Genomic DNA, 9092 nt, shown 5'->3' with positions numbered 1-9092 from the left:
CTTTAGAACAAGCGCATGCTCTTGTTCGAATAGCCCTTGACGCATGGGATCAAGGTGCTTTAGTCATTGGTAAGAAAGTCTAACTTCCTAAACCTTTCTTTTGAAACTTTCACCTCGGCCGCCATCTCGATACTACTCGATATATTGTGGACGTCTTCGACAAATTCCGGATTGACCTCAGTACTTGTAGATGATTGTTTTCCCCGGTCCCTTCCAAGTGGACGATGTAGGACTTGTGGTTGATCTTCATGGTCAACCACGTTTAGGTCGATCCCTACATGAGCATCAGAGTTACTAGATGAGACCTGTGCACCGGTCGAAGTAGTTTTCATACGCTTTGGCATTAAGCCACCATCATCGTCTGATGCAAGTAACTCGACTCATTTCGAGCACGACTTGAGTATTTGTCACAAGTAGTCCTCATCCCACGTTTTTAACGTTCCGTACTTGTTGAACACTTCGGCTTTCCATTCGTCGCATGTAAATTTGTAGACCTGAAGATCATCACTCTTGCTCACAATCGACGACTGTTTCTGTTATGTAAATTTGTAAAAAGTCCGACAATTTGCGAGTTTCGGACCATCTTCCGATATAATATTTTTGGTACGGTCTATACTTCCCACCATTGTGTAGAATAGCTCTCACACTTTACCCCAAAATATACGGTGCTTTTGATAGCCCGCTATAATTAAATAAAGATTAACAAATGTTTAAAATATATTTTAAAATTTTATACAAAACAAAAAGGTTAAATAAAATTCCGGCATGTCTATCTTTGGATATTTTAACACAAGCATGAAACAAAGCCGTTTTCTCTTCTTTGGTCAAAGGAGTTGTTTTTCTTTTTGGAACGACCACCTTGATCGCTCTGCTCGAGCCTCCCACTCCTCCTTGGTTCTCCTTTTTTGGGTCTAGTTTGCCCTTGGCAGCCTCCTTACGAATCTCTTGTGTCTCCTGAACAAAAAAGTCAGAACGATCCGACAGTTGACTCATGTTATGCTCCATCTCAGTGGTGCCAAACACGTAGTCGCCGCCTTGACCGAAAGACATATCCAGTCGGTAACACCCATCCTATTGATCCATATTTTTGAAAAAAGGAAGATGGGTAATATGATATTTTTTTGAAGCAGTGTAGAGAGAATTGAAAGTGTTGGTAATTTTTTAAAGTTAATGAGGTTTATATAGTAAATAATTAAAAAAAAGGTTGTTTTTTTTAAAGTTCCTTTCAAGCCCAACGGTCAAAACACGCCCCTCTAGACCCAACGTTCACTTTAGCCCACGCAAGCCAGCTCGCGGCTGCGCTTGTGGGAGGGCGTTGCAGTGTGCGTGGCCTACGTGGCTCACGCAAGCCGCTTACGTGCGACAACACATAAACTAAGGTATATGGTCAAAATGGCAAGATACCATCATTGGAAGCAACATTTTCCAAGCAAATAGTAAACACATGAATTTCATGAACATGTCGTGCTATTCAATTGGTTCCGTCTTTGGTGATATTTTGCCATGAACTAAAAAGCGTAACAAATGCCATTAAAAAGTTGATTTATATCATCAAATAGTGCCAAAAAACACCGTGATTTTTTGCTTGAAAATTCCTAAAATGTGTGCTAGTTTATAATTTTTGATATACATTAATTTGTGACTTGACAAATGGTGCGATTATTTCAAAATGTTAGGCCATTTAGATAAATTGTTTGATCAAAGTAACTATTTCTTATACTTTCTTAATAAACAAGTGAATCCATTCTTAGTCGTAGAGTTGGTGAATTTTTTTTTATTTTTTATTTTTAAATTTACATTAAAAAGTATACCTATTATGTATATAGCTAGAATAGATTCTTAAGAATCAAGTTTATTTATGACCCTCAACATTCTTTATAGTTTATTCCTTTATATTTATACTTCAATACTTTTCTTATTTATAATCATTGATACTTGGAAGAAAGATTTATAAGAGTAGAGTAACATAATAAGAGACACATATTTATTTCTTAAACGACCCACATAAGAGAAAACAAACGTTACATTGCGTAGGTCTTAAACCGGACCGGTGGGGTTCTGGACTTCTGGTGGTCCAAGATTGGTGTGGGTTGGGCGTCAGACAAAAGTCGGTTTAGGCCTAACTTCTTTTTAGTGTATGGGCCTATACGGATTGGAGCCTTAGAGGTCATCACTCATCAGAATCAGATTCGCTATTGAAATATTGGGCCTAGGCTTTGCATAAATGGAGTGGTACATTCACAACAACGGGCCATCAAACAAGGCCTTGTACAGGTGTATAAGTACAGGTGTACAACTGAATTCACTAAAAAAGAAAACCGAATATTCTGTAAAATAACTATCCATAAAATGTTAAAACGATCAGCTTTTCTTTCACAAAATATCCATAAAAAAATTGTTTGTATATTGATGAGAGTTTGGCACAAATCCATTATCAAAACCCTTAATCTAAATTTCTTACAACTATTTCTTATAACTTTTTGCGGCACAACTTTTTACCCGCTTACATGCCTCTATATTGTAATCGAATCCTTTTATTATAATATAAAAATTTTGCTTAATGAAATAACAATTGACTGAACAATAGATAAGTCTCTTTCAAATTCCAATCTTGTCACAACTTTTGTGCGACAAGTTCCTTCAAATTTCTTTTAAAACCTGTGGCTGTTGTCTTTTCAATCACATAACTTCGAGTATCAATATTTTATTAACCTTAGTCCCATTTTGGATATGGTTTGATTCACTATGGGTGAACCGCGGCACGAAGGAAGGCTCAAAGTAATGATATCAACCCCTTAGTCCACCGTTGCTCTAGTTCGTTTTCTGATAATCCCAATTTGGGTTTGTCATCTTTCTTGAGTGGTTTATCGGGATTCATCTTACAAGAAGTGAGTTATGAATTGTTTCTTAAATTTGATCACTATTAATTAAATCCCATATAAAACGTTTTAAGAGTCTAAATTAGTGAGTTAATTTAATGTTAACAATTTTTTATTTTTATTTTTTATACACCTTTAGCCTTATTTAAGTGTAGAATAAGATTTTATTTATTTTTTTCTTTTCATATGATTAACGTTCAAGCCTTGCAATTGTAAAAAAAAAATGTGTGTAATTCATGAATATAGTTTAAAAGTGTGTGATGTTGTTCTATTTTTTTTTCTTCTAATTTTTCATATTGAATTTATTAGATTCAGAAGCAAGTAAAAAAAAAACATATGATAATTGATAACAAATTTAGGGATATCCCGAATTTCTTAAAAACTTGGTATCGAAAATGCTTGGTTCGGTATCGGTATCGTAGGCAAAATTCAATAAACACCAGTACCGATTTTATTTTTTTAAAAACTTGATACTGGTACCGACACAGTCGATACCAGTACCATTTGCTTATCGGTTAACAAATTCCTGTGGTAAACAAAGCATACAAAGGCGTTTGACTTTTCAAATTTCAAGGTTACGTGTGAAAACATGCACTTTCAAATGTCCGTTTATTAATTCATTGACTGCTTAAGAACTACATGTAACTATTAGTGTTACAATTAGGTGATATAGCACTATTGACATTGATTCAAATACATTTGACCAAACTTGACCAAACACAGCTTGCACCACTTCAATATTTCAAAATTAGTTCAAGACTCACCGAGTAGACTTATATATATATATAGAGCTTGGACATTATCTATTTCTTATATCATTCCATATTTTCTTTTGTATTTTGCAAAATAAAGTTTTCAAAAACTATGAGGATGATATACATTAAAACCCTCCTCACAATTTTAGTTTTACATGCAATGTTGGCGTCCATGATGACCGACGCTGCAAATGGTAACAAGTTTAAGCGTGCTAAGCCTCCTAAGCCCGTCAAATCCATACAAGAGCTTTTAACCTGCAAGAGCCATAAAAGCAAGTGTTTCATGAAACGTATCAAATGCCCCATAGAGTGCCCGAAAGTTAAGCCCAAGAACCCGAAAGCCAAAGCTTGCTTTCTTGATTGTTACTCACCCAAATGTGAAGCAGTGTGCAAAAGTAAGTGACAAGTTAACTTTCATATTTTCATTTTAAGATTTTAAGAAAGCAACATTTCGGCATATCTACTTATGTGTCGTTAATACATGAATGTGATTTCAGTTTTTATTTGACATAAAGAGCTAAAACCAAAGAAAAACTTAACTGATTAATGATAATATATATATAATATTATATCTATATGTCTGAATGTTAAACTATATATTTCCATTTGGTAGCACGTAAACCAAACTGCAATGGACGTGGAGCTGCATGCTATGACCCAAGATTCATAGGTGGCGATGGAATTGTATTCTATTTTCATGGAAAGAGCAACGAACATTTCAGCCTGATATCTGACTCCGATCTTCAAATCAACGCACGCTTTATTGGGCTTAGGCCTGAAGGTAGAACCCGCGATTATACATGGATCCAAGCATTGGGTCTCAAGTTCGGTCATCACAATTTCACTCTTGAAGCCACAAGGACCAAAAAATGGGATGAAAACGTTGATCACCTAAAGTTATCACACGATGGAATGGAAGTTATCATTCCGGAGGGCCATTCATCTGAATGGAATTCACCCAAAGGTGATATACAAGTTGAAAGGACTTCAACAACTAATAGTCTAACTGTCACAATACCTGATCTTGCGGAAATATCCGTTAATGTGATCCCAGTATCAGAAGAAGATAGTACGATACATAATTATCAGATTCCTGCAAATGATAGCTTTGCACATTTAGAAGTACAATTCCGATTCCTTGGGTTGTCATCTAATGTGGAAGGAATTCTTGGTAGAACCTACCGTCCTGATTTTGAAAACCCAGCAAAACCAGGAGTGGCAATGCCGGTGGTAGGGGGTGACGACAAGTACAAGACTAGTTCACTCCTCGCCTCGGATTGTGCTTCGTGCATGTTCTCTCCTGATAATATCAAGAGTGAAAATGACTCCCTAATGACGAAATATAATATGCTAGACTGCAAAGGTGGACATAATGGAATTGCATGCAAGAAATAAGTATATCATGTTCTTTAATGTGTTCTCTCAATTTATGGTTCTTATTGTATGATTGTATTGATTAATTTGTATTTGAAATTAATGTGTGTTTCTTATTTTTCTTTTAAAATATGTCATTATTTTGTGTGTATTGATTGATACAATGAAATCAAATTATAAATCTTTTAAAAGTTACATATTTGGCTTTTAGCTATATATGCTTGATGACGACCCTTGTCCCCTAATTTCAAGTTGTTCCATTTTTGGCGTTATATACTACGGATTCCATTGAGTAACAGATTGGGAAAATTATGAAATGGGAATAAGTTTTAGTATTTTATTTATTGGTTCGGGTTTGGTTTCCTTGGTTATAATACTTTTTGATTGAAGCTGAAAACTTAACCGAATTAAATTCAAGATTTGCATGCCAAACCGAATACTAAATTTTTGTCTAGTATTGCTTTCAAACTTAAAAATCCAAATTTTATAACATGATAGGTGTTCATTAGTTTGAATTTTGGGTTTCTCAAGATTCCTTGGTTCAACATTCTCGATTTTGTGATGGGTAAATGTTTAACGAATTCTACATATAGGAAAATCCGTAACCCTACTAGACCATTCATGCAATTATGATTCCTCAGTTTTAATTGAATTGAGTTTCCGGAAAAATACTGAACTAGCAATCGTAGTGTTAATTTTGCTTTAGAGAATCTTTGGGCCCTTTCGTACTATTCCAAAGCCCTTGGTTTGAACGCTAGTTAAAGCACTATTCGTTCAAACGCCAACCGCTTTATTTGGTTGGTATTAATTCTTACAATTTATGGACATGAAGTTAAAAACAATAGCTATGCAAGTTATAATTTATGTTTTAGTGTTGATTGTTTCTTTGAGAAACTTTGTCCTTATACAACTTCATGTATCTATCTTCTTAACCGAACCAATCTAGACCTACACGACCGATCATTCATTATGGATACTATTAGGCACCGTCAACTGAGTGACTTAAAAGTTAGTTAAAAGTATAATTGAGTTGGTTGTTAAATAATTTATCCAAAAAGAAAGAAAACAAAGTAAACAGGATAAATCATATGCGGGGGATTCGAATAACAAATTGGATCATCTATTGTAAAAGACCCCTCATACTATTCAAGAATACACTATACCACAATATTTCTTACCGCAACACATCCTAACTATGTACACTTAAGCCCATCGTTGATTCCTTATTTTCTTACCTTGTTCTTGCGACTTATCAATACCCTATTCCTACTATATCCAAAGGTTTTAATTACACAAATTTTCTAAAAGATAAAGGAAGCATTTTTTGTAATTCAAACATCTAAACAAATAGTTACTAATTTGAATTTTCTCTATAAAACAAAATGACTCATGTCATTTGTACCAATTTATTTGACATTTCTCAAAAAATATGGTACACTCCCTTACGTTGAATTAACCAACTGGATCTGGATTTCATTGGCCCTGTATCATCATTACAAATAGGCCCCATCCGGTGTTGACAAAGTTTGATACTTTTATTTGGCATGAATCCATTCATCCAACTATCATAACGTATATATTTAATATATTTGGTAACAAGACATAATGTAGGGACGTGTTTATATATTATTAATACTATTAAAAGGGTTCATAGCAGACGGGTCGTGTTTTGAAAAATGGACCGGGCCGATCATCAACACGGGGTACCGTCTGGTGTTGCCCGTTCAGTTACGAGCTAATAGACCAGGTATAGATGAACCAATTGGCTTTAAAACTAGAGCAAACTTGATGGAAACTCGCTCATACTTGCCTCATTCATTTGTGACCGCGCTATGATTAGAATCAACGAACCACCATTGAAAACCAGATGACTTTCATCATAAGTCAAAACAATAAATAAAAATTTCAACTGTTTTAAATAAATACATTTGTGTAACTTGAACGTTTTTTTAACGCAATTACAATTTGGTCATATAACACAATTGACTTCAAGAAATCTTTAAAACCAAATTTGGCCAAACAGTCAAACACAACGTGGAACATTCATTATAATAAAATAAAATTAGTTCATGATTCACCAAATAGGTTGTATATATAGAGCTTGGGCAACATCTTTTTCTTATACCATTTCATATCTTCTTTTATAACTTCCAAAACCAGAAATGAAGATGTTAGCGTTGAAAACACTACTCGTGGTTTTACTTTTGCATGCAATGTTGGCGTCAACGGTAACTGAGGCTAAATCTAGCAATAAGGTGAAGCGTGTTAAGCCTCCGAAACCAGTAAAACCCATACAAGAGCTTTTAACGTGCAAGAGTCGTAAAAGCAAGTGTTTCATGAAGCGTGTCAAATGTCCCGTAGAATGCCCAAAAGTTAAGCCGAAGAATCCGAAAGACAAAGCTTGCTTTCTTGATTGTTACTCGCCTAAATGTGAGGCTGTGTGCAAATGTAAGTAATAACATAACTTTTATATTCTCAAGATCTTAAATACGAATAACATTTCTTTTTTATTTATGTCCTCTAACTATAAGTGACTTGGTTTTAAGTCTAACTTATTTGACATAAGGAATTCTAATCAAGGAAAACCTTAACTTAAGTGAGCAATAATATAATTTTACATCTAGATGTTGGAATGATAAATTATCTGTTTGCATTTGATAGCACGTAAACCAAACTGCAATGGACCCGGAGCTGCATGCTATGACCCAAGATTCATAGGTGGAGATGGAATTGTATTTTACTTTCATGGAAGGAGCAACGAGCATTTCAGTCTGATATCTGATTCCGATCTCCAAATCAACGCACGTTTTATTGGACTTAGACCTGAAGGTAGAACCCGCGACAATACATGGATCCAAGCATTGGGTATCAAGTTCGGCCACCATAATTTCACCCTTGAAGCCACAAGGACCGCTAAATGGGAGGATGGTGCTGATCACCTAAAGTTATCGTACGATGGAACGGAATTGCACATTCCAGAGGGACATACATCGGAATGGAATTCAACCAAAGGCGATATACAAGTTGAAAGGACTTCAACAACCAATAGTCTAACCCTCGCTATAATTGATCTTGCGGAAATATCTATTAATGTTATTCCAGTATCAGCAGAAGACAGTAAGATACATAATTATCAAATTCCCACAAATGATAGCTTTGCACATTTAGAAGTACAATTCCGATTCTTTGGGTTGTCATCTAATGTGGAAGGAATTCTTGGTAGAACTTATCGTCCAGATTTTGAAAATCCAGCAAAACGAGGAGTAGCAATGCCGGTGGTTGGTGGTGATGACAAGTACAAGACTAGTTCACTCCTATCAGCAGATTGTGCACTTTGTGTGTTCTCTCCTGATAATATCAAGGATGAACACGATCCGCTAATGATGAATTATGGCATGCTAGACTGCAAAGGTGGGGTGAATGGAATCACATGCAAGAAATAAGTTTATTGGAATTATTTTACATGCTTTTGAATGGTTCTTATTATACGATTGTATTGATTAATTTGTGTTTAAAATGTATGTGTGTTGTTTCTGTCACTTTGTACTTGGCAATTGATCGCTAAAATCGATCTCTGAATTAATGTTTCTTTCATTATTAGCTCCGTTTCATCTTTTAACAACATTCGCTTTAAAATAGGAATCTCTGTCATGTATCTGGTTAAACAACGTGTTTTCATGATTTTAAAATTTGAAAGTCGAGTGAGTTTGATTTTGGCAAAGAACTAGAGATTTATGAAAATCATGATGACTACTTAGATTTTGAATAAAAATTAGTTCAAGAATTCCAGCATGCCACAAATTTTATAAGAATGTCAAATTGATGATGATTCATATTGCCTTTCAAGTTGTTCGACTTTTGATTTTTTCTACCATATATTCCGTTGAATAGTTCAGGGAGAAAAACATGATATAACAAGTAAACATAACATCATTTTTGAAAAAAAAAAGCAAAAAGAAAAAAAAAGGTTTCATAGACTAAACATTGCATTGATTAAACGTCACCTAAACTTCTTAATGTTATGTTCTGCTCTAATTTCCATGCATACTTCCTCGAGTTAATTGTGCTAAAGCTTCAGGGTTCA

At 34.8% G+C, this 9092-nt stretch overlaps 2 protein-coding genes across 2 annotated transcripts; both read left to right on the top strand.

Annotated features, from left to right (window-relative positions):
- The first annotated feature begins 3809 nt into the window (after positions 1-3809).
- On the top strand, positions 3810-5570 carry LOC143609902 (uncharacterized). Its single transcript, XM_077084524.1, has 2 exons — positions 3810-4029; positions 4248-5570. Exons 1-2 carry the CDS (start codon positions 3810-3812, stop codon positions 5027-5029), a joined length of 1002 nt encoding a protein of 333 aa, XP_076940639.1. The 3' UTR covers positions 5030-5570.
- A 1406-nt stretch (positions 5571-6976) lies between these two features.
- On the top strand, positions 6977-8451 carry LOC143609894 (uncharacterized). The gene is made up of 2 exons (XM_077084519.1): positions 6977-7456; positions 7670-8451. Exons 1-2 carry the CDS (start codon positions 7171-7173, stop codon positions 8449-8451), a joined length of 1068 nt encoding a protein of 355 aa, XP_076940634.1. The 5' UTR covers positions 6977-7170.
- The last annotated feature ends 641 nt before the right edge of the window (positions 8452-9092 follow it).

The sequence above is a fragment of the Bidens hawaiensis genome, unplaced genomic scaffold (genome assembly GCF_021521415.1).
Source record: "Bidens hawaiensis isolate Kalapana, Puna unplaced genomic scaffold, B.hawaiensis_p1.1 tig00019659_1, whole genome shotgun sequence".
NCBI classification, from domain to species: Eukaryota; Viridiplantae; Streptophyta; class Magnoliopsida; order Asterales; family Asteraceae; genus Bidens; species Bidens hawaiensis.
The sequence above is the reverse complement of the archived record's forward strand: the minus strand, read 5'-3'. Positions and strand labels throughout refer to the sequence as shown.

What these genes read in the sequence shown, in the direction of transcription:
- LOC143609902 (XM_077084524.1), top strand. Translation starts at nt 3,810, where the DNA reads ATGACCGACGCTGCAAATGGTAACAAGTTTAAGCGTGCTAAGCCTCCT. An exon ending in ATGTGAAGCAGTGTGCAAAA is followed by an intron (nt 4,030 to 4,247) that starts GTAAGTGACAAG and finishes TCCATTTGGTAG; the next exon opens with CACGTAAACCAAACTGCAAT.
- LOC143609894 (XM_077084519.1), top strand. Translation starts at nt 7,171, where the DNA reads ATGAAGATGTTAGCGTTGAAAACACTACTCGTGGTTTTACTTTTGCAT. An exon ending in ATGTGAGGCTGTGTGCAAAT is followed by an intron (nt 7,457 to 7,669) that starts GTAAGTAATAAC and finishes TGCATTTGATAG; the next exon opens with CACGTAAACCAAACTGCAAT.